The 26,162-nt window shown below is 42.0% G+C and overlaps 1 protein-coding gene and 1 long non-coding RNA gene across 4 annotated transcripts in view; both read right to left on the bottom strand.

The window, feature by feature from the left end:
• Window positions 1-26,045, bottom strand: part of FBXO11 (F-box protein 11) — a 75,527-nt gene extending 49,482 nt beyond the window's left edge. The window contains exon 1 of one of the 3 annotated variants that reach the window (XM_030498827.1): window positions 25,556-26,045. In XM_030498827.1, the coding sequence (XP_030354687.1) occupies window positions 25,556-25,664 (109 nt within the window). In that variant the 5' untranslated portion in view covers window positions 25,665-26,045. The remainder of the gene's footprint in view (window positions 1-25,555) is intronic. The other 2 variants (XM_030498828.1, XM_030498829.1) reach the window with 2 other exon arrangements.
• Window positions 5,475-23,380, bottom strand: LOC115613443. Its single transcript, XR_003993388.1, has 3 exons — window positions 23,370-23,380; window positions 23,036-23,042; window positions 5,475-5,623 (listed from the first exon to the last, which is right to left on the bottom strand). It is a non-coding gene; the product is annotated as an uncharacterized LOC115613443 (long non-coding RNA).
• Window positions 26,046-26,162: the final 117 nt, after the last annotated feature.

Genomic DNA, 26,162 nt, shown 5'->3' with positions numbered 1-26,162 from the left:
GCAGCAGGCAACTTCTGACAAATTAAATTGGTTAAGAGCTACAGTAAAAATAAAAAGCTGCTATCAACACCAAATACCACAGCACTAAGGGCCAACAGACTACCTAAACCCAAGCTGCTTTGAGAACAAAAGGAAAGTAAACCCTATATGGAGGGCAACTACCCATATCCAAACTTTCTACTCTGGAAAATAAGACTAAATCGGGTTTCTACCAAGTTTTAAAATATTAATACTGGAAGAACACAACTCTCTGTTTTTCATCCCAGAATGGTTTGGGTTGGAAGGGACCTTAAAGCTCATCCAGTTCCAACCCCCTGCCACGGGCAGGGATACCTTCCACTAGAGCAGGTTGCTCCAAGCCCCTGTGTCCAACCTGGCCTTGAACACTGCCAGGGATGGGGCAGCCACAGCTTCTCTGGGCAACCTGTGCCAGCGCCTCAGCACCCTCACAGGGAGGAATTTCTAATGTCTCATCTAAATCTCCCCCCTGCCAGGTTGAAGCCATTCCCCCTTGCCCTGTCACTACAGGCCCTTGTAGAAAGTCCCTCTCCAGACTTCTTGTAGGCACCCTTCAGGTACTGAAAGGCCAAGATCACCAACATGTGTTGCAAAACATCAAAAAAAGATGGAAACAAGGTTTTGTATTATATGTTCAAGGGAACTGCAGCACAGGGAGGATACTCTGCTCTTCCATGCCCTGTAGAGTAAGAATCTCCTAAAGCACCCCAATCCAGCAGTTACTGCCCTTGGACATGTGAAAGATGGGGAGAAAAATTACATTCTGATTTTTATTAGAAAACCAAATGACAGTTTTGCTATATTAATCCAGGTTTTTACCTTTGTTGTTTCTTTCTCTCCTTCTAAACAGAACCTTTGTAAAACTATGCTTATTTTTGAAGACACAAACTTCTAATTTTAAATCTAAACATTGTGCAAGTTCTAGACACAGTTACCCAGCCCATTCCACTGCACTTCATAAACCAGCACTCTACAGCACTCACCTAGTTTTAAGTTTCCCATTTTCAACTGCAATGGAAACATGCTATCAGATACAGATGCAGACTGATCATGTATTTTTACCTATAAAAGCGGTATCATGCATGAGATGCTGCATCAATGAACTTCTAAAAGCTTTTTTTAAGTAGCTATTAAATTTCCATTAGTATAGTCTATTAACTCTGTCATCTCATTGTGAGTAGCTCTTACATGAGTTTACATAAACATTTAAGTGTATTTCAACTTCATAAAAAAATACATTTTTAAAACATCAGTGATTTTGACACAGGAACTGTTTTTAGTAAAACTCAGACTAAAACACCAGCAGCTGCAACTGCCAAGGTGTGTGTGGAGGTGGAGGGCAAATATCAGTGTATTTGGCTGTCAATTATGTCTTCTGGCAACTAATTATGTTAATCGCAGCTACGTTTTTTTCACTGAGATTCTGAAGTAAAAGGTAATGGCAGCTTAATTTAAGAGCTTCCAAACTGAGCTGTGTTTGCAGTGAATGCTCTCAAGTTTAAAACTCTGCAGATGATGCCCTGTATCTTGATAAACTATTTTCAACCACTGACAATTTCATTTAAAAATAAATAAATTAAATCAAATCTAGCTTCAGCACCTCTCAACCATTTTTCTCATAATGTAAATTTGGCTAAAGCTCTGTTTCACTAAACAATCTGGAAACACCATCTTAAAAAAAAAGATAAAAAGTATTTTAGATTCTTTTCTTAACCCCAAATAAAGGAGCTGCTTGCTATTCGCATTTCGAGTTTCTTCTTAACAACATTAAGAGACAATAAACTTCAAGCGGGCAGAGTAAGCTTGGTTACCTGAGAGCAAGCTTAAGTCACAAAATGGAGGGGCGCTTATAATTTTTCATATTGTAAAATGTCCAGAGTTAAGTGCTGAAAGTTTTCAACACGGTTATTTTTCCTCCCTCCACTGCCTTTTATGTCCAGTGTTTCTCTATACTTACAGCAGAATCCTCAACTTTTCCTTTTCTTAAACAGGTCCTCCTCCTCACGCACGTAAACTCCCACTTTGTTTAGTTTCCATAGTTCTGTATATTCATCCATTTTAACACCAAATAGAATGGCTCTTTGTCATTCATTCCATATCCATTTTGAAGTCCTGAGCCACCACACTTCTACAAATTCCCTGTAATTTGTCATACTTCAGGATGGTAAATTTCTATTTTAAAATAATGTGTATTTACTGTAAAAACTGCTTGAACATATTCAACAAAAAAAAAATGAGGAAATGGTATGGCTGGAGAAAGAGTCCAACAACTCAGCCCCTTCCAGACTCTAAAAGCCCTTCACTATATACAGTAATCCCGTGTTGTGAGTCATTAAGATACAGATTGAAATGGCCACGGAAAATGACCAGAAGGCCACAAGGACCTAAAGAGGCTTTCAGAGGAAGAAGCAGTGTTCTTTATCACCATGCCAAGAAAAAAAAAAAAAATTATCTAGAAAACTGACCATCTTGATAAGCAACTTGTCCTTTCATGTATGGATAGTTCCATGACTAAGCATCTGCCTCAGGTGTTTTCTCTCAGGCATATACACAAAGCAGGGTATTTAGAGACTAAGACACTGAAGAGTCTGTGGACGAAAAACCTGAATCATTGAAGTCCTTTTATTTTACCTACATCTCAAAGACTCACAGACTGGTTTGGGTTGGAAGGGACCTTAAAGCTCATCCAGTTCCAACCCCTGCCACGGGCAGGGACACCTTCCACTCAAGCAGGTTGCTCCAAGCCCCTGTGTCCAACCTGGCCTTGAACACTGCCAGGGATGGGGCAGCCACAGCTTCTCGGGGGGGTGGGGGGAGTGGAAAAAGATTGGGTAGAGAATATTAAAAGATGTCAGGATTTCCCATGGCAGCTGCCCCATGAGGAGGTTCCTCTCCATCCCATGGCTAGTGCTGACTCCTCCTCTACCCCTGACCAGACTGCACAGGTCTATCCTGTCCCTTTTAGTACTTCGTCTTGATGAAAAGTGAAACACACATACAGAATAGAAATGCAGCTGTTTGCATAGCATAGCTGTCAAGGTGTGAGGTGTTCTTCTGCAGACAATTTTGATATATATATAAATACATTGTAAGAGAAGAATCATGGGTGTACAGCCCTGGAACACTTCCAAACACACTGATCCACCAGCAAAGAAAAACCTCTCCTTTGGCCAAACTAATTTTACTTAGTACATCAACAGACTAGGCCAGTTGAAATATCTCAGTCAAGGAAGGCTGTCACTTCACAGCATTAATTCATTGTGGTTTTTAGGTCATCTGGTTTTATTTTTGCAACCTTTTAAGGATGTAGAGTATTAGCATTAAGAAGGAACATCACATTACAAACATGAGATGGCTAACAAACCTGCAGATAAGCTCCGTATGACAAATAATCTTACAGATAATCATCTCTTCTGGAGGACAAACTGCTCAAAGTATTATTTAAAATAAAAAGAAAGACTTTTTCTTGGCCCAAAGCACTGCAAAATTTCCGTTAGCTTACAGCTCCACACAAATAAGGTGAGAAAACATTTAAGTACTGGAAGAACATCAGCAAAAAAAAAACAAAACAAAACCGACCCATCTGAACATAAGGAGACTTGGTTTTTTACTCCAAGGGTAGCTTAGCACTGGCACAGGTTGCCTGCAGAGTTTGTGGAGTGTCCAAAGTCTGTAAGCCCTTTTCAAGGCAGCCATGGCTTTGCTAATTATGGCTTATTCGAGCTAAAACAAGATAATAAGCAAAAGATCAGCTCAAATGGCTGTTCCATCCATTTTGGAAGGATGACCCAAATTAGGAGCCCAGACACCCCACACAGTCAGCAAAGGAAGAAGGTGCCATGAGAGAACAATTCCTTCATTGCTTGACTCCAGCATTCTTACCAAGCAGGTAACAGCTCTCCACTCCCGCTGAACGTATCAAGACTAAGCCATCCAGATTTCCTATTGCATGGCCTTGCTAGTACACTGCAGCTCCAGCCCAACTGCTTTTACCCAAGGAATGCTTTGTTATAAAACAGAAATTTATAGTACTTTAGCATCTCAAAAACCTCAGCCTCCCCTGAGTACTCCACACATCCAAAAATCCAAGACATCATGATATTAGGATAGGAACTCTGACCACAGTCACCATACAGCTTACACTACTACATAAACACGGGTATTTTCTACACTGGCAAGCTGTGTTAAGCAATCAAACAAGCTGTATCAAAATATATTTCATCAGCAAGAAACCTACTATGAAGGAATAAGAAGAATATTTTGGGTTAAGTCAAAACATCCTCAGCACAACAATTTAAAGATTTGATTAAAAGTACTAAAATATAACTTGTTAAAGCGTTCTGCAGTTATAGAAACTCATACATGCATTACCTCATTCCTTCCCAAATGTTAGACCCAGTTTCATTTCATCATCTTCCTGGTCCAGAGGTTTAACGGGAAAAATACAGCAAGCATTTTAACCAGGAGTTAGGCTGTAAAACATCATAAGGTACTTCTACACACTTGACCAGGCAAGTGAAACATCACCAAGCCTTTACAGACACGCTGTGTTTATTTAATAACAGCTACAGGGCTAGCAACTGATGAGTTATTTGTAACAAAAAGCTACTTCAGAGTAGTACCAACCTTTTTACAAAATTGAATGCTGATGAGTAACTGATCAAAACATCACTTTCTGTTTCTTCTGTTTCTGTATCTACAGGAAAAAAAAACCCCAAAACCAAAACCACAGAAGGCGGCAATCTCAAAGGTGATGCATGAAGACAGGCACACAGAAATAAAGAAACTGCTGCCTAGCCCTGTGATCAAATTTACACTGCTCAAACTTGGTTATAACAAAAATAAAAGCTTTTATTACAGAGGTATAGGAAGAGATCTATCCCTTACCACTAGAGGTGAGAAAAAACAAGACAAAATCCAGGACATCCAACAGATCTTCCTTAAAAGAATTAAATTTCACAATTAAGATTTCACAATTAAGATTTCACCCTAGCACAATTAAGTGCTAGGATGGGTACAGAGCAGTGATATCCCCCATCCCTGTTCAGAAGTAAAGCCCTCTCAGACACAGTGACCTGAGGAGGGGCTTGCACTCCCATCAGGCACATATCCCTGGGCTGTGCACACCAAGCTCTACCACTACGGTCCCTTTGCTCTCTTCCTATCCCCATCTTGTGCTCTTCCAGTCATTTCTGTTTGTGCCAGGATGAATGATGTACTTGACTTAGAAGTTCTACCTACTTAAAGGGTGGACTTCAAAATAATATCTCCACCCCCATCTTTCATCAAGGAAATACACTACTACTGCACACCATCTTTGTGCACATCTGCAAATATCATCCTGGTACAAAAAGAGATAATTGATTCTTTTTCCATGTTATTGTTTTAGGCTCACAGTTTTTGAAAAAATCAAATAAAATAAAAAGGTTCTACTGTGCCAATTTCAAGGATCTTTGCAACTGTAAGCTGAAGCGTGCTAGAAGACACAGAAAAACTCACCTGCTAGACAAGATCACACCAGCCAGAACACACCAGCTAGAAAAACAGAGTAATAATATATTCACCCTCCCACACCTTCACTCTGAATTACAGTCAATTTGCTCAACTTACAAAGCATGATCTCAAACTAACGAATCTCGAACTAATGAATCTACTGGCTGCACCGAGGTGGTTGTGTAACATCAGCAAAGTGAATTTATTGTCCTGGCCCTATTTTCTGTGATCATCGTATCTTGGGTTCAGTTTCCTTCAGTGAATCATCCTATCACAGTTTCACCTGTTCTGAACTTTCCAATCCGACACACTTGTAAACTACTCAACTGTTTCACTGCTATTGATTTGCGGTAGCATTGGAGACACAGCCAAGTTAGTCACTCCAAACACTTAAAGCAGGCAGGGAACCCAAACTTATCCTGAAGAGCTCATGGATATGGTTGCAAGCAAGACTAGACCAGGAGAACACAAAAAATAATCATGGTGAGTTTGTTTTCACACAGGCTTACACCTGCATATCGGCTGTGCCGTGTTCTGGTGCTACGTGAACAACGTTCACACCTCTCTGTCCCCGCTGGCTTGCTTGTGGCCATCTCTTCTCCTAGTTGATCACTTGGGATGATGGCCACACAGTTTAAGAACTCTTCTCTCAAAGACTTGCTTGAAAATGATGGAGCCAAGCCAGAACTGGCTGCTGCCATCTCGACATACTCTACCTGACTCATGAGCACGTAAATGAGTAATGTCTTCTAAAGGGAGGTGGGGATGGTTTAAACTGCTGCTTATATTCTCTCAATTGTTGCTTCTTTCAGACATCACTGCTATACATAGGGATCAATTCAGTATCAAAAGCCCTTAATTTCATTAACCACATTTATCCCACAGCTTTCTTCATTTGCAAACTGTACAGTCACACTCACTACTGTGCAATTGACATTTTGATAGAATGGCAACCTTTTCCATCTCAAAGATAACAAAAGCATCTTGATGCCACACAAGCATACATTTCAGAAACACACCACCCCCAGTAGGTCTTTGGGCAGCAACTCAACTTCTGAATAAAATACACAGCCCATGGCTTCTCTATGCTCTCAAGCAAGGGCTGAACAAGTGGGCATTACTCCAATCCTGTGAAGCCTAAGGTTTCCAGCCAGCAAGGCTGGAAGGCAGGCTACTTTGAAATACAGATTACACCTTGAAGAACCCTGGCACCGTACAGTAGCTGGCTGACAGTATTCCTCCCCCCCCCCCCCCCCCCATGTCAGAGCATATGCCACCATTGATGACTAACAAGTAAGGAACACAAAGAAATTCTGGTGCATCAGTCAAACCATGATTGAAAAACTATGAAGCCTGACATCAAATCAGGCTGCTATCTTTGAAGCGGAATACTTAACAGCCAGTGACTTATTTCACATCAGTGCTGTCTGGAACTCTGATACTGGCATGAGATGAGAAACAGGCCAGAGCCTGAACTATGATGGAATGAATCTTTATTTCCAGTTAATAGACACACTAGCAGCAGACAGGTGTACTGCACTATCTACAGTGATATTCTGGGAAAACATTATGGTAGTTGGAAGTGTCCGGTTATAACCAGAAATGAACAAGTAAACAAAACTGGGATATCACCAGAGACTTATTTCCATTAACAGACACCTCTCATATGTTTTCAAAGTATAAAAGAAATCATTTCCAGAAACATTTCCAGGAAAAAAAAAAACCCAAATATTCCACTTGCTATCTTAGACCCTCTAAGGACTTACAGAAGGTTCTGTCTTTGATGGGAGGAAAGTTTAAGGCTTCTGTTATAAAATAAGAGCTACACATGTGGGATACAGATACTAAATAATAGAAGTGAAAGAATCTGAAATACTGAGAAGAGTCAGAGCACACCCATTCTGCTTCTGAGCTTTCACCTTTCCTGCATGATTTGATCTGAGAGATCTGCAATGCTTGAAGGAACACTGGTCAGTGCCAACAATTCAGCCTAACCCTGTACTAAACATCACTTCTAGAGACAAGAGTTTTTATTGACTATCTAGCATTTTCGCCTTGAATAGAGCCTCTCAAGTCTTCCTAGCAGAAAATCTTGCATGCAAGCATCCACAGACCCACGGTACTATCTTTTACACAGCCAACTCCATAAGCCACATCCACCTTATCGGCAGACCAGTTCCTATCATAGGATAGCGACAGTATGGAGTGCAACCCCAGTAGAACAGATCACAATAATCTTACACATGCAGAATGTATAGGACACCCATTTAGAAGCATAAAAAGCCCCATGACACAACTACATTCACCTAGTCTGTTATGTTGTATTTGAAGTGCAAGCATAGCCACAACCAGATTCAGTATCACTGAATACTCACAAGAAAAGAATCTTTCATGAGTTGTTCTTTAAAAAAAAAAAAAAATGTTTTGAATGTTCAGGATTTAGCAAGTAAAATATACTGTGTGCACCCAACTTACCGTATGCCACGTGGGTCACAAACACAGCCTACTAAAGAAGTAGATGCTTTCCTCCACTGAGCTAAAATGTACAATACTTGCCAACCATTAATCATATTCCATCCAGAACCGCATCCTTAGATCATTGTTTGGTTTTCCACTAACAAAACTGGGGTATTCTAAGTGTTCTAATATGTATCAAGGACATTTTACAAGTTCACCAAGCTTTGCCATGTTTTCCCTGTGCTTTGGTTCAGCACATGGAGTATTAGCCATCTTTGTTATATTCATGCTCTACACAGCCACAAAAATTGTCTGAAGATGCATTCTAAACAACCGTCAGATTCATTCTTGAAATGTTTACTCTCAAACTATGACTAATTTAAAAACAAACTGTTCATATTCTATAGATTGAATAAACATTTTATATTAAAATGACAGTATATTAATTGAAGTGATTTATTCACATGTAATTTTTATGACTATTTTCCAAAGAATACAGATTTTAAGAATAATTCTTTAAAATATTAGCTTTCAGCATGCATCATGTCTCACCATTCTGAAGTTAATCCACAGCAGCTATGGCTGGTTCCCAAATATTTCCCAAAGTTCAAGGCATAAAGCACAAATAAGAAGATGAAGCCTTCACAGCACAATTCTCCGGCATATGATACCTATTCAAACATGACTTGCCTTTATAATCATTTAAGCAAAGAAATAAACACTCTTCTGAACACCATCCACCCTTTTGGAAGACTCTCCCCCTTCGGTTCCTTCATGAGGAACCTTGATCCATGTAGCCTTCACCCACTCGTCAATAACAACAACATAAACCCCTGCTAAGATTTTCTCTGCTTTTTCCTCTTCATCAAATTGTGTCTGCACTTCTGTTCCTCGCTAGAATACACCCAAGCACTGAGTTAGCTCCACTTTTTGACCACAAAACAGACTTCTCCAGGCGACGTCGAGATTCCTACATTTGGTTGTTCAGTTAAGGACTGAAAAAGGCTGCAGGACAAGATACCTGCCTTGAGTCAGGACACTTACTTGCACTTGATTCTCCTCCATTCCTACCATCTTTAACTGCAAAGTTATAAACCTCTCCCTCCTTACAGTCACTGACTAGTCTCTGTAAACACAGCTGGGAATAGATGCCATGAGTCTTTTTTGCATCTCCCTCACCTGCATGAAGTATTTGAGTTTGCAAATATCCACCTACTTTTGTTATCTGAGTGTGCACATACAGTACATGAGAAGACAGCTATAACAATAAAAACAACAAAACCAAATATAATAGCTGAGGGGAATATGAAACAGGAGGAACCAGCCAAGTAAGCAACCCAACAGAGTCAAGGGAATCCATTACCAATACACGTGCTGTGACATTTCCTCTCCTACAGAGGAAGAAGTGATGTCTAAATTCTTGTGCAAGAATAACATCAAACATAGTAAGTTGGAAATGGGAGGAAGAAATTCAAACACAACCACCAAACCACACAAAAAACCTCAAACCAATCAACCACTACAACAAAGAAAACCCAACAGTAACGATTCAGAGTTTAGGGTATAATAATCATTAAAATATATCGGACCTCTACATTTACCACAATTAAAAATAAAGTTCTAGAAGGAAGAAAAAAAGTTATCACTTTTCTTTGTTCAATACATACTCCAATTCTCCTGAGTGGGGGGTGGAAGGAAATTAATTACTCAATACAAACGTATAAACTCCCATTTTCTAGTAACTTCTGTAGTTTCGGCTGAAGGAACTGTTATTCATACCTTCTTCCCAACCTCCCCACATCCAGAGACAGAGCTCTGCTGGTGCTAGGTAACAGCTATAAGTCATACTAACACCCTAATTGAGATGTGGGCAATGCAGCAGTCCATACTACTCAACAACAAAAAAGTACATACATTGGCACCAGGTAGAGAAACACTCCACAAGCTACTCTAGGCCTCACATACAGGCAAGAGGCTGACAGCTCCTTTAAGCAATACACATCTATTACTTTTAATTAAACATACAGGGAAGCAATTCAGATATATCAGGGCTCCCATCTGGTACTAAGTAAAGCAGACAGCAATAACACGAGATACTTTCCAGATCAAGTGTATTAGTCAAAACACAGTTACCTGACTGAAAAAAATTAAACATTAAACATTCATAACAACCTAGACTGGGAGAGTAAAAGTCACATTTAGAGCTCGGCCCAAATTTACTACCAGGCTGTAAAGTGTTGAATACATATAATTAAGCATACACAAACCTGCATTATGCTAACAAGACTTTAAGAGCGGCAGCTAGGTAAAAGACTAAAACCATCCTTCATTGCAGCAAACTCTCCTATATTCCAAGGGTGAGAGCCATTTGCACTATATGTGGTGCCACCTATTAGTCAGAAAATGTCAGCATTCCTGCAGACAAAGTGAAGAGCTGTGAGATAACATAACAGGTTGAGAAATCTGTTAATCACATTCCACACTTGAAAACTAGTGCCCTCAAACTTAAAGAGTACAATAAAAGAAGTCACATGTATTTCAAAAAACAAAATCCAGTTTGGCTACTTCAACTTAGATTTTTAGGCAAAAGAAAAAAAAAGCCTTTTTAAAATATCTTTTGTGCTCTTTAGAGAAAAGAAATGGGAAAGGAGAGAAGCTTTCTTTTTATTAAAAGTAACAGATTACGGCTGAAGATCTGCAAACCTTCAGCTACAACACTGTTGGGAATGGAAGAAAAACGTTAAAAGGGAAAACTAGAACCAACACAGAGAGCAACCAAGCAGCCAACGACACAAGTGCCAAAAAAGATATGGTGTCGTGCCCTTAGAGAAACACACGAGCTGCAGACATCTTGAATAAAGAGCAACTCAGAAAGGATTTTCACCTTCTATAAAACCAAACCTTGTCATGAACTAGTTGCTCACTGTAAAGACACTTAGATAAAAAGAAGGGAAGGAAAAAGTTGCACCACCATCCCGTTCTCCCCACTCATCGCCACAAATAGAGACTGGAGACCAATGTGCATCAAAATACAAGTTAAAATAAGAAATAATAATACCAGGACTCCACAGCCCTGCAATGGGGCTGCCTCAGTCAAGACAGCATGGTCACCACCATAAAGCTGTCTCTGATGTATCCATTATGAAGTGTGGTGCCACAGTAAAGATGAAAACCAAGGTAGCTAAGTCATGGACTTGAACATTGACAGTATCAGGCAAACCCTTTATCAGAAATAATTACACTGGAAGTAATTTTGAAAGTGCCACTGAACTTCATTTTGCCACTATAAATGAGTACAACAGTTTGCCAGTGCCCATTCTGGTACTCACAATTATAACATTTTATTACACATCATTGTTTTTTTTTTTTAAATCAACTCTCTTTTTCAGCATTAAGAGTACAGAGAACTAAATACAATTTCCTGGAAAACTGAAGCAATTAAAGACAAATGCTTCCATCACATCTGAAAACACACAAAGAATAAAAGTTTCCCATCAAAAATTTGCTTTCACCTGGCAAATGACATGATTTAGGTAGGACAGCTCTACAGAAAATTTTAATTCCAGACTATTCTCTGTGCTACATATAGTAATGAGGAGGTGCTTCAGACAAGTCCTACTGCATGTTCATAAGACTCCAACCTCAACAGCCAGCGGGCCCTACCAATTGTTTTTAAACATTGGAAAGGCACGATCAATACCGAGACAGACTTTGAGCCCAAACCAGTGTCTTCTAACAGCACAAAGTCACACCTATGGCCTTTAATGATCTCTGGTTTACTGGATCTGCTGGAAACATGGGCAGAAGTGGACAGAACACACATATGCCAGCTGTCATCATCTTTACAAAGGTCATTTTAGAGCAACCAGCAACTGGTTTAAGTTAGAGCAGAGCATCATCTGGACCAGACGAGATTGAGGACTAAGAATCCATTATTAAAGTAATGCTGTTTTCTACTCTCTACCCCCAGCATATCAGCTGGCTGTATGGGATGAACAAGTACCAGCAGCCAGACTTATGCAAGAGCCGACGTAAAATGCTCTCCTGGGATCCCCAAGACTTCTCCAAACTAGTAACCTACCACCTCATGCCTGGTATTGAACAAAACGAAACCAAGAAAGCCAACCAAGAGAGGGAAGGTAACCTCTCTCCCAATAAAAAAAGAAAATCAAAGTATTTAAAATTAAAAGCCATATACTGTTTGACTGCCAACTGCGGGGTTTTCTCCAACTACTTTTTCTCAACAATTACCTTTCATAAACTCCCACAGTCTTCCCCAGATAAAATTGTGTTATTAGTGTTTTTTCCTCCTCTCTCTGCTCACAGCAGTGTGTCCATATGATCAATTGAAGCATTAAGAGTTCCCACGTCCTTACTCAGGAGCCTGTAAGATAAAATCTCTAAAGAACTAGTGCCAAATCTAAACATTTGACTCTTCCACATGATCCTTTCTGTAGGTTGTCTCTCAACCTATTTCCTTCAGTATTTGTGCTTTCACAATATAACACTGCATTTTAGTAAGAACGTGTAATTTTCTCGTGCCACGTGTATGGTTCAGTGCACGCGCAAGCACACCTATGGCTTCACAGCTGTAACATTATTGCTGTATCTCAAAACCACAAGAAACAGTCTATAAGGAGACACAATGCAAGTTAGAGAAATGTAATTTATTCTCACAGAAATGCCCACTGCTCCTCTCGGGAATTTTTTTAAGTTAATGGCACAAACAATTAAGGCAACCTCCACTCTCTTCCTTACCCACAAGTAAGGGCTCTGACCAACACACAGTAGCAAATTAAAAACCCCTAAGTCTGCCAGCTGAAGTCAGCCTCAACCCTGCCAGCTGCCCCTTACAACACAAGTTGTTGCCCCAATGACAGATGGCCGAACAGCTCACGTGGCAATTCAAGAGCGGCTCCAGTTTTCAGCCCAGCATAATTAAGCCAGCCAACTGCAATTCCCATTTTCCTTAACATGCTGTCCTGAAAGATTAAAGCACCACTGCAACTGTGTTTTGAGCTGTTCAGTGATCCTCGCCTTTAACAGGGATCAGCTGGGACCACGGGACAAATGATAACTGAGAGCAATTCACAGTTCAACCAACCAGTTTTTAACCTGGGACTAGTTAAGTACTCAAATAAGTCCAGAAAGAAGACAGGTATTGTATGAAGAGAGATTGAATAGTTCAAAACTAGCCTACCAATCACAGGAACCCAACAGCATCATGTTCAGTTCTGTTGCTTTGCAACAGATGTGGTTCCATGATAAAGTTAAACCAATTTAAGAGTATGATACTTCCAACACAGGAAGGAAGCAGCAAAGCACCAGTGAGAAAATCCCTTCTGGTGGCCATCTGCAATTACGCTGCTTAAACCAAGGGTAAAATTGTTCCCTGGTGACTTTGGGCAAGTCACATCATTTCTTTACACCTTCATTTCCCACTGCTCGTGTCAGAACAGTACTCCACTACTCCCCAGGTGTGCAAGGAGGACAGCTACAGACACCACTGACAGTCTGCAAGACACAAGAGTGCAGCAAGGCAAATATCCAAATTGGTAAAACAAAGGGGATCCTTTACCAGTACATCACCAGAATCACTGTAAGATACGGTGGGATAAGAGACACTTCCCCACATTTACTGCAACCCTCATTGCAAACCTTATTTCAATTTCTTTGCCTCTTTTGCAAACCTTATTTCAATTTCTCAAACTGTAAGTATTAAAATTCCTTTTTGGTAATATATTCAGTTAGTTTTGCAGTAATAAAGAATTTGGGGGAAAGACAAAATGTATCCCAGAAACCTTACAAAACAAAACTTCACCAGGCTCAAGCAGTTACCCCAACCACCATAATGCACACACAATATTTATATTACTGAAAAAAACAACCTTTCTGCCAGTGGGATCCTACACACAAATATTAAGGAAAATCATAGTGAATTTTTAACACACAGGATATACACATCATTTTATGACTACACCTGCATCAGAACAACACAAAGACACTAAAACAGACCACTTCAGTTTTTTCTATTTAAAACTTGCTCATTTTGAAAGTGGTAATTATTTCCACCACTCAAGTGACAAAACCAGTTGAATATTTCTGCCTTCCCCAACCATTACAGTACTACAGACTATCTGTTTGCTAATAGTGGTTGTCCAGAGGAATGCTGGTGTCCAACCTTGCTGCAAAGGAAGGTGGCACCCAAACTATATTTAGCCTGAAAACACTGTGCCAAACTCACCGGGATTTCAGTGTTCAGCTACTGTTCTTGATTTCACACAACTGTACAACTTTTCTAAATCTTATACACACATAAAAGTATTACATCAGCAGCTCCTAGTGCTCTTTGAGATCTCGGCCATTAAGGTGACTGAAACAAATGAAACAAACTATGCAGTCAGTCTGCTGGGATTTACCCAAGGGTAATGAATCCACTCCTGCAGCACCAGTGAATGGTACGTATTGCTTGGTAGGCCTTTCAAACAGAGAAGTTAAAAATCATTATTTTTTCCCATCAGCTACCTATTTTCAACTTCCACTGTATTTCATCAGCGTAAGAGCAACCCATAGCAGAGTGCATGCTCAAATCTTCAGTTCCTTGGAAAAATTGTCCAGAAAGACATAGGCTGAAAAATTAAGTGAATGTGGAAACTGATCTTAAACTGGACTACCACATATCAATATTAAAATTTTCAAACAAAACTTTGTTTAAAATACATTTTCCATCCTTCTTTCCCCCCACACTTTTACAAATCGAGTCATGGAACGGTTTGGGTTGGAAAAGACCTTAAAGCTCATCTAGTTTCAACCCCCTGCAACAGGCAGGGACACCTTCCACTAGACCGGATTGCTCCAAGCCCTGTTCAACCTGTCCTTGAACATTGCCAGGGATGGGGCAGTTAAGTTAAAGATTAACTTAATACTTCCTTTATACTCACTTTTTATTTTCAGCCTATATATTTTGGAAGCTATAGCTAATACTTATACTAAAGCAAGAAGCCCTTAAAAGATAATGTGTTTATTTCAACATTAGCATGACCCAGTATTTTCCTTTAAGATTACATATTAAGGCTATTTTGTCTATAACTGAAAATCTGAATACTTTCACCTTTCTGATATGCAAAACATAGGTTAACACTTGCAACATTAACAAGCTCAGATGTCCAAATGTTACTTAGACAAAACGGGACATCCAGCATCACATCAACAATGACTTTATTTCAGAACAGAGCAGCATTAGACACCCACTGAACCTACTCAGGTGTGCCTTTTTCAGCTACTTTAACCTTTCAAATTAAAGTAGAATTTGACAAGGGCAAGTATGCACACTGATGCTGTCAAGCATATCAGCAGATTGTTGATCACAAGCTGGTGACCAAGAAGCAGCTGCTGCTAAATTTCACAAGATATAAAAGGGTCTTCACTCATTATCAAGGGGCACCCGAAATCATTCAGGTATTACCCATTATCACAATCACACCCATTCTTCTTCTAATCATCCAGACAGCAAGAGTAGCCCAAAGCACTTCTCTCCTGCCTTGCCGTTGATGCTTCGCTAGCCAAAGGCCTGTACAACTTGTGTTGAGGGAGGTTCTCTCCACAACTATCTGCAGCACATCCCTTAGACGCTCAATTGCCATAGAGCTTTGCAGAGAGTTAAAAATGGAGCCAGAGAGGAAGCGCCAAATGGATTTGAATAAAACAGTTCTCCTGTGCTGGAAAACACACTACTCATTTTCATATACTGCAACCACCCTTAGACCTTCAGTCTTGCAGCTTCCGAGGTCACAATGGATGGAGCTCAGCTGTTCCCTACCCGTGCTCTCAACTTGGGTGGCTGCTGTCAATACAGGTCAAAATGGAGCGAAATTCCAGAGTAAACTCCGGTTCATTCTGAGTAATTGATGTTCAATGACTGCTGAAGAAGGTGAAGGGACAGAACCTTTCTGCCAAAAGAGATGGTCACTGATCTTGCCATCTTCAGAGAAAGGTGAAGTGTCACATCTTGCTAAAGACTAACATAACAACAATCTAAACAAAGTTGTTATCCTTCCTCCTTCAAGACAGCAACAACTTAAGGAAATAGCAACCATTAATTTGAACAGCTACTACACACAATTTAAGTTGATGACCCAACAGCATTTGGGTCATCTTTCTCGTCTCTTCCTTTCCCAATAGTCAGGAAATGCTTATTTGGCCACAAAGCAGCCATTTTGCCCTCAGCTCTTAGAATAATTACTAAAATCAGAAGCTTTCCTACACTTCTGCAGCATTAAGTTTTCACTAAAGGTATGCTGACAAACTTTCACAACTATTTATTTCTCAAAGGACTACAGCAAGTCTGCACCAAGCCTATGACTTAAGGAATATGAATTCCAAGTAAAGAAAAAAGGCACACTTTTCCACTCACTTTCCCAAGTACAAGAGGCTTGGGAACTGTAAATTTTCCCTAATACCTCCTAAACATTCGTTGGCCAAATAAGAATGAAAAATGGGGAAGAAGCTTTGTTTATTTGTCATATACACATAGGATCAGTAGTGCAGTAATTAATTAACCAGATTCAGTTGTGGGAGAAGGGGAAATGAGGTAGATTCAAGAGGCAGTTCTGAGTTTCTCTTTGGAAACCTTAGAAATTCAGTAAGTCAGCAAAACAAGGCAGCAATCTCCAACTACTCAAAAGAATTTTTCCATATGCATTTAAGTAGTATTTTAGATTTTACATAACTATTGATGAACCAGACTGGATAACTATGTATTTACTGTCACAAAATCAACCTGCAAATAAGAACTAAGCACTAAAAAGGAAATCAATTGTTTTACCTTCCACATCTTTTCAGATCAAATTCAAGTGCCATTTGTGGTCAACAGGAATCTTCCAGCTGACTGGGATTTCAGTGTGCTTTGAATCAGAACATCCAGAAGCATTACTGCAGTGTTAGAATGATTTCAATTACCAAGCATCTTCCGAAAGAACTCAAAGTAAAACCTACTTATATGTAGCTACTGTGAAATAAACGACTTACTTGTGGTGTTTTAAAATGCACTAATAAAGCTTTCATTAAGTTTTGCTGAAGAAAAACACACCTGGTAATTACAACATCTGACTGATTTTCAGGATAGCATCTTTGTAGTAATCACTCCTTCAGCAAGGTATAGACTCAAACAAGCAACAATACAGGAAACTGTGGTGAAGTCCTCATCTTGCTGTTGTAGAGATACACCCAAACTAGCTTGGGGACAGAAACTGCATTATTGTTTTAGCCAAGGCACTCCAGCAGGTCTAACAATCCACGTGGAGAAGGGAGTGCCTTCAAAGAGTGTAATGAAAGAGGGTCAAGCTAACTCAAATTACCTTCCATTTGCCACAGGCTAAGAGCATACACATGAACAATTACTGTGAATCAGATACCACAGATCAGCTGACATATGGTAACCTGTCATTCTACAATAATCTGTCCAAATACAAAGATAGCTTGAAATTTAGACTGGCTGTAGAGCTGCAACTCACCCCTATTCAGAAATCAAGAGACTAAACCCTCCAACTTTTGCTTCTAGATGCGTAAGCCAAAAACAAAGCAATAGAAGGGAACCTACAAATCAAAACCCTTAAGGTAAAAAGGCTGTTTCCAAATACTACAAACTGGGATTACCAAAAGGAAATAGCTAGTGTAACATGACCTATTAATGCTAACCAGTCCTTTGGTATAAAGGCATGCACAAAGCATGACCATGAGACTGCAAATTCAGCTCTTCTGCTGGTCTGGACAGTGGTTATTTAAAACAAGTGTAATAATTCCAAGTATGGCTGTTGTTTTTTCCTTCTAATGGCAATTCATAGTAGGGCAAAACCCAAGCTTTTGCTTCCAAACCTCATTCCCAGGAGTACTTGTTTCTTTATGCTGTGTTTGGGAGCTAAGAACTAAAGAGTTCTCTGGAACATAAGGAAGTCTATACCTTCAGTGACTTGCAGCTAGAACAACCCACATGTACTTTTACTGTTCACCCCCAGCATCTTCTATCTTCCCTGCCCAAGAGCAGCATCTGATAAAACGTTTAACTCTTTTAAAATCAGTTTTCACTAATAATTACAAAACCCATCACCAAACAACCAACCCTCATCCAAACACCCACCTATGCTCAACAAAGTCAAAGCAGGACAAAAACTGAGAAAAAACTTTACAAACTCTAATGACACTAGACTGGCACTCACCTGGTAGAGCTGAATCAGGTTTTTGGAACACAAAACCAGTTGCACAAGATGATAAACACTACTATTATTTTGACGTTGGAACAGTAGTAATATTTGGCATGCACTGGAATGATATATCCATAGCCTTCTGCAGAATAAACTAAGTAGACTCAAGAAACTACAGCTGCTTAACAGAAAAAAAACTAGGAGCCCCAGCGACAACGTTTCTAGGCAGCAGTTCCAGCTTCTAGAACAAAGCAGTGCCTGAGCTCTCACATTTAAGACATCAGGAGGGACCCAGCAAACCTGGCAACCAAGTGGAAACTGCAGGTTTCTGTTACAACAAACAGTAGGTTTCATTGTACGTATCGTAGCACATCTCGTAGAACAGAACCATGGCAACATTTTGAGAGCTCCTCTCAAATGGACAGGAGCATCACCAGTCACTGTGCAAGGCTCCAGCCTCACACAACAGCTGAGCTGATCTAAACGTTACCTGCGAGGATGAGGAGCAGTCCCACTTCCCCCCACTTCCCACTGCGTACCTGATGACCACCTCTCTTACACACTCACCAAACTCTGCAGTTAGCTAGTTCAAAGCGCTAAAGCAGCAGATTCAGAGTGTTTTCAAGGCTTAGTTTCCCTGGTGATCTGCTTCAGGGAGCTACAAGGCAGGGGATAAGAACATGGGGCTAGAGGCAAAAATAATGGGATGACTCCTTCCTATCACACGCCAGGCTCTAAAACGACTTAGTTATCTTGTCAAAATACAACTGAAGGAAGTCTCTCAGAGGAGAGCATAAAAAGTAGTCCCCAGAAACCTCCTGGAAGAAGCGCATGGTTTACAAGCGGTCATTTGTTGCTTGTCTGTGTCTTCCCAGCTTCTACATACGGGTGAACAACAACATTTTAGGAACAAGCAGCAGTATAACCAGCAAAACTTAGTTACTGAGAAGAACCACAGTAATCACTATGCGAGTTCTCTTTTAAATATTCCAGATTCAGAGATTTTAATCCCTTCAAAAGAAGCCCACTAAACTTTCTAATACAAAGTACAATATAAACAGGGGAAGATACCTCTAGCATACTGTCTTTACTTTAGAACCTACATCTAGATCTCACTCTCAAGAATTTAAGTCTTTTTTAAAAGTAGCAATATATTATAAAAGCAGGATTTTTATAGGTGTTCAGTAATTTCACTGCACATTTTAGTTTACTTTCTTCCCCCCTGCTCATTTCATCAAGAACTGAAGGACTCAGACTAACATCCCAGGCTATATTCAGATACTACAGCTTAATACCATGAACAATAATAAAAATCACCAAGTATGCCTCCCCTCCTATCCAAGTGCTAAAGAGAGAAACACCACATCAGCAAGAAACAAACAGAAGTACTTAACAACCAGAAAACACTAGAGGATTAGGAAACAACAAAGTCAACTGAACAAACCTTTCATTTTCTCAATTCCTGTTAGTTCAGTCATGTTTTCCTCTCATCTTTGATTTTACTGTCCACACACTGCACAGGTCTGATTTACCTCTCCAACACCATCTGTTATAATATGTAAGGCTAAATCTATTTAATCAGCACATCTAGGTATCTTAGAGAAGCACCCTACCTCCTAACAGACCAAACACTTCACAGCCACAATCTGCAAGAAGAAGTGCTGCCACAGGTGACCCACATTTCAGTACACCTGCATACTCATTCCCTTTCCAGAAGGGACCCAGGCCGGAGGGGTTGGCCAAATGAGTTGTGCTTGCTGCAGTGGAAGCCCCTGTGATGATCCCACTCTGTGTGTGTGCAGAATCAGCATGCCAGACACACACACACACACACACACACACACACACACGCGCACAGCAGTCGCTCAGCACAGGCACTGCCAATTCAGTACTTGTTAGCCACACCAGATTTACCATGCTGGTGAGGAAACTGCCGACGTAAAGCAAGCTGCACAAGCCTGACGTTCCCAGGCAGCTGCTGGGCTGACAAAGCATTCACAGAGTCCAATTCTGTGCATAGACATTAAATCTTACATATCCACTGCACATAATGTTTATTATGCTTAATGCCCTGAATACCTGCAGTAAAAGCCTGACACACGTTGGACAGCCTCAGTCTACCCCGTAACTGTGATTCTCCCAGGAAGCAACAGAGCAGGAGGGGGGCACACAGGGGCATAACCTTCCGTGTATATATATATATATAAATATAATGCAAACAGATCCATCAAATAGACTGATGTAGGAGGCTTCATTACCTCTCTCCTTAAACTACTGGGCTCAAAGTTTCTGTATCATATTAACTGAATTAAAAAGTAAAAAATATTTGGCACTTGTGGGAAACTAACACACATGTCAATAGTCTTATGAATTACCAAAATATACCAAAACTATGGGCAATGAACATTACTGTGTACACCAAGAATAAATATGCTTGATTTTGATCTCTCCAAATCAGAGAGAAAGCTTTAGCATTAATTTAGGCACTTGTCGTACATGAAGGACAACAGAAGTACCTGGACACTCCTTTGTACTCATGATGCAGAATCCAGCTCCGTGCAACAGAAGTTTTACTTGAAGTATCAAGTTTACAGATTCTAAACTTTTACCTGCAAGGCAGACATTGGAAACTCTTCATTGCAGAAACAGGGATTACATATCTGTATGCAAATATATCTTTTCCCAGCCCAGGACTCTCTATTAAGTAATACAAAAAAGCCTGAATTAGATTTCTTTCCACCTGGAGCAACTGATGCCTGACTTCTTGACTTCTTGCCATAAGGGATGATCCTATAAAAATTGAAACCAATTTAGTTATTTTGATGCAAGTCTGGGCATTTGCTTCAGAATAAGAGTTGTTTAATTCAGTTACTGCTACAGCCCAGCACACGCCAATATAAGCGTTTTGTTGCATATAATAAAAATAAATAAATATAATCACGCACATGCTTACACACATACACTTGAAATAGGGCCAAATAAAGACTCCTTAACTTTCCTGAGATATTTATCTCCACATTACAAAATTCAAGCCTTGTGAGCAAGGAATCTACTTGAGCTTAGTTTCTACATGTTTTTGTCTTACACAGCTTAACCTACTCTTTCTCTCAGTACTTGGAGCCCTCTACAGACAAATGACTAATTCAATTACCTTGTGTGCTGACAGGCCAGCTGGTCTCTGCTTCTTGGCATGGGTAGAGAGTGTAAGTTAGAAATGTCTTTCATTGTCTTCTCCCTCTGCCTAGCCAATAATTTCCGCAAAACTTAAAAACTTCACACGCCTTTGTCAAATGGGGTTGAAATGAGCTAGCAAGTTCAGAAGCTGCAGAGTGACAGACAGACTGTATAAGTCTTGGTTTTTTTGGAAGACAAACTGGGGGTGGGGGGGAAGCAGGCTTGCAAGGTAGGTTTACAGGCTGTATGTATTAAATATGCTCCAACTCCAGAAGTACTGACCCAGCTTAACCCAATCTAAACTGGAGCTGCCAGTCCCACCACACCCACAGGCATTCAAGTGTTATCCCTCCCCTTGTAACCGGCACTTGTCCAAAAATCAACCTGGGGGAAAAAAAAAAGGCAAGCAGTTAGTGTTTGGCACAGGCAGCTCGGGAGCCAGCTCCCTGCCTTGTCACATGGACACCACGTAAAAGGAACGCAGGGGATTGTGACAGACGCAGCAGCCATGGTGCTATACGTTTGGTACTTAACACTACACAGGATCTGATCCTAAAAGCACCTAATACTGGACATAAAGTGCAGAACCTCATTAGTAGCCTATCCAGTAATGTGCTGATGTTAAAAATCAGCACATAGACACTTATGTAGTTCTTATTTTGAGAAGAACAGGAACAAGAAAAAATAAAATCGTGTGTGACAGCTCTGAGGTTGGCAGTTTTAGCTGCACCCTGGACAAGATTTTTTTTTATTTAAATAACTGTCTAACCTTGTCTTCTTCCTAAAACCATAGCCAAACCTACAGGGAAATAAAGTAGCTCAAGGGGAAATAAAATAGCACTATAAGCAAGTACAGAAATATTTAAACACAGACATCACCCAATCCAGACTTCTTTTTGGACAGACCATTGTACCAAAGAAAGGACCCATCTATTCTGTATCCTTCATGCAGAATTCCAAAACCACAGAATAAACCACTGGCAACCCCACTGGTGACTGGGGAGTGAGTGATCAGGAGGGAGAAGGTAAAACAGAAATGGCATAGTGTAGCCAGAGTGGCTAATTTAGATGGAGGGAGGTGTGAACAGCAGAACATAAGGCAAAACATCTTGGGAAGTATATCCCGATGACATCTCATCTTGCCTGTACAACATAGTGAGTCTGGGGGAGAAAAATTTGTTATCTGCAATCACAGGGACACAATCACTGTTTATCAATGTATAATATAGATATCATGATTATACATTCACGACATCTTCTCATACTACATATGTAAAATACATTAAAATGAGAATTGCTTGACAGTATAAGCCACAGCTTTGTATACTTAAAACCCTTATAAAGAACACTTAAGCCCTTTAATGATTTTTATAAAACCATTTCTTTTCCTAGTGATCTATTTGCTAATAACAGGAGTCATAGCTCAATTTTTACCCAGTGGTGAAAACGTAACAGCTGTTACACAGTTGCAAAACACTGTATTTATGCAGCATTAAATAATAAATAAACCCCAAGACCTAGTACACCTTTTACTAAGCAATGTACTTCCATAATATGAAACAAGAAGTTCCAAAGATTAACTATGTCCTACATTATCAATTCTATTCAATGACATCTGTACTTATAAGTGCTGTGCTGTAATATGAAGGAGGAAAGAAATTAATAACAAAGAATATGTTTCTTCATTTAATCACAGCTGCACTCACATAATCTAGTAACTTTTTTTAACAGATTTAAATCTGAGTTTAATAGAAACCTTTTCCTAGTAACTTACACTGCATTTTTGCGCAGCCTTATTTTGAGATGACCTACATTGCTTGGGAATAAAGGTGAAAAAAGTCACCAACGACTTGTGTGGTATGGTCTAACCCTAATATATTGGCTTATAATTTAGTAGCATTATTCATCACCCTTTACAGTAACAGCCCTGCACAAAGCACTCGAAGTCACAGGTAAAACTGGCATTAGCTTCCAGATGTAGTGGATCAGACCTTGGAAGTTCTGAGCCAGGGACTGCACAAGAGACACGCCAAATGCAGATGTAACGCTAATGACCAAGGACCCTCATGCTGTTTGATACGCTTCTGAGCAAGGCAGACCCAGTGCAACCGACCTTCAAAACGCGAGAAAAAAAAAAAAGCCATAATTCCAGCGAACTGTGAAACTTGATTTTGTAATAATATTTTGTCACCATCGAGCGGTAAATGGCAGTGATCAAAGCAAAAATAAAATAAAAATATGTGAATGTAGAGTTCTACAAAGCACCAGAGTAATACCAATAAATTGCAGCCTCATATTTTAACAGGGGAAAAAAAAGTTTCTGCCTGTATCTTTAGCAAATTAATAACATATGAACAGTTTGAGACAAACCATCCAAAGTAAAACTGAATAATCACAGCATTTAATCCATAAGCACACCTTTCCGGATGCCTTTTAGAAGTTATATTTTCATCTGTTTAAAAGAAAAAGTAAACTGCGGGTCTGAAAAGAATGTCTATATTCTGTATATGGAACACTGATGATGAAAATCCTCCGTGCATGTCATTGAGAGGAGGAAGTTCTTTTTGGGTTTTATTTTTGTTGTGTGGTTTGGGTTTTTTTTAATTTAATTTTTAAATGTCAATATACCAGAAAAGTCATTTTAATTATATAATTACTGAAGATTTTGGAAGGTTTACACAAGACCCATAATTGGGCATAAGACATCACATCCTCTGGTTATATACACAGCAATCTGGTCTGGGTAACATTCTTTGCTCTGACCAATGTGTGCGAGGGGGGGCGGGGGAAGGAAGGGGAGGGAGGGGACGGGGGGGAGCAACGGAGAATTAAAAATACTTCCTCAGATTATATTTTCTTTACTTCATTCGCTTAAAATGTTTTGATGGCGTAAAAGGCACTAAAACGTTTATCACGATGCATCTCCGTAGTTAAAATACCTCGTTCTCGATGTGATATCCTAGATACTCAAACAAAAGACATTCAGATGACAATGAAGGCTTTTTTTCCCTTCCCCCCCTTTTTTTTTTCAATTTTAAAAAGACATTTGTACATCTTAAAACTGCACCACGGATCAGTCTCCTTTATCATGCCAGAGTTGTGACAGCCAATGCATAAAAAATTAAAATCCAATCCACCAGATAAGACATGCAAAATGTCTCCTCCAATCCCACCCCCATCTCGCCTTCAAAAAAAAAAGGAAAGAAAAAAGCCAGCCCTGTACAGAGGGAGCACACGCACATCGCACCCCCGAGAGCCATCGGAGCCAGGGCTGAGGGGCCGCCACCCCCTGCATACCACCCCCCGTACCCCAGCACTGGCGACCCGGGCTCCATTCGGGGAGGGATCGCACCTCGCCGCTTCCTCATACCCTCAGACAATGGTGCTTTTCCCCCATTAGCTCCGAATTGTCAACATTTTTACGCTAGGCCCCGGCCCCACCGGACCCGCCGGGCCGCGCTGAGGCGCTGGGGGCCGCAGCCCCCCAGCTCCGTTCAGGCCGGCCCGGGGCCGCCGGGTGCCGCGGCGAGGGAGAGACGGGGGCGGTTGTTGCTGAGGTAAATAAATGGCCGATCGGCCGCGGCCCGCGCCCCCCCGCCGGGCGCTGTAACCGAAGCCCGGGCGCCGAACTGCGCAGCAAACATTGCGCGGCGCGGCGGGCCGCGGGGCTCGGCGAGACCCGGGCCGCCGCCCCCGGACACCATTTCGCCGAAGGCGGTGGGGAAGGTGCTGGCGCAAGCTGCCCCCCCACCCCGCTCCCCAGCCCCGCAGCCCCGCGGGCGCCGCTCCCCCCCGCGCCTTCTCTCCCCTCCGCCGGCCCCGGGGCCCAGCCTGCCGCTCCCCGCAGGGAGGCACCGGCTCGCCGCCCCCCAGCCCCCGGGGACGGGGCGGGGGGTTCAGGGAAGGGTGGGGGGGCGTCCGCCCCGTTCCTTTCCCGAGGGGGCCGGTGGCGATCGGCTCACCCCCCTTCCCCAGCGGGCGTGGGAGCAGGTCCGGGGAAGGGGCCGAGCCCCCGCCTCCCTCCCGCTCGGAGACAGGGCCCGGCGGCCCCGAGTCGGGGCAGAGCCCAAGCCAAACAAAGCGCGGCCTGAGCGGGAGCCAGGGGTGAAGCAGCCTGGGCTTTTCCTGCCGGTGCCCGGCCGGGCGCGGCGGGGCCCAGCGCCGCCAGCAGACCCCGCGCAGGCCCCCACTCGGCGCGGCGGCGCCTGGCTTACCCCGATCCCCGGCGGCGGCGGCGGCGTTGTTCCTCTCCTGCTGCTGCTGCACCGGGCGCGGCCTGGACACTCGCCTGGGTCTCCTGTTGGCGGCTCGGACCGAGTTCATTTGCCGACTCGTGTGGGTGGCGGGAGGGGAGGGGGGGAATCCTCCGGCAACCGGTGCCTCGTCGGGGACGAGGGGAAAGGAGGGAGCCCCGGGGCGGCCGCCTCGCAGCAGCGGGCAGCAGGGAAGGAGGGGGGGGTCTCCAGGCGTGGGTCCCGCCGCTGCCGCCTCCTCGCCGGCTCGCTCGAGAGGCAGAGGAGCCGCCGGCCGCTGGCTCTCCCGAGCGCTGGCTGTGGGGGACGATCGCGCCGCGGCCCCCGTCCCCGGCCCCCCCGAAAATCCCTCTCTTAAAGGAGCCCCGCGGTCCTGCCCGTCTCAAGCCCGTCGCTGCTCCGTGGCAGGAGGAGCCATTGACACTGCCAGAGACACACACTCGCGGGGAGGCAGCCGCTGGTGGCCGCGCTCCGCCAATCACCGCCTCCCACAGAGCCGGCCGGCGGTTGCGCGGCCAATCCCCGCGCCGCTTCTATAGGGCGCGGGGTGGGGCGGGGCGGGCGAGCG

The sequence above is a fragment of the Strigops habroptila genome, chromosome 10 (genome assembly GCF_004027225.2).
Source record: "Strigops habroptila isolate Jane chromosome 10, bStrHab1.2.pri, whole genome shotgun sequence".
NCBI lineage: Eukaryota > Metazoa > Chordata > Aves > Psittaciformes > Psittacidae > Strigops > Strigops habroptila.
Note: the sequence above shows the minus strand (reverse complement) of the source record. Positions and strands in the feature narration are given on the sequence as shown.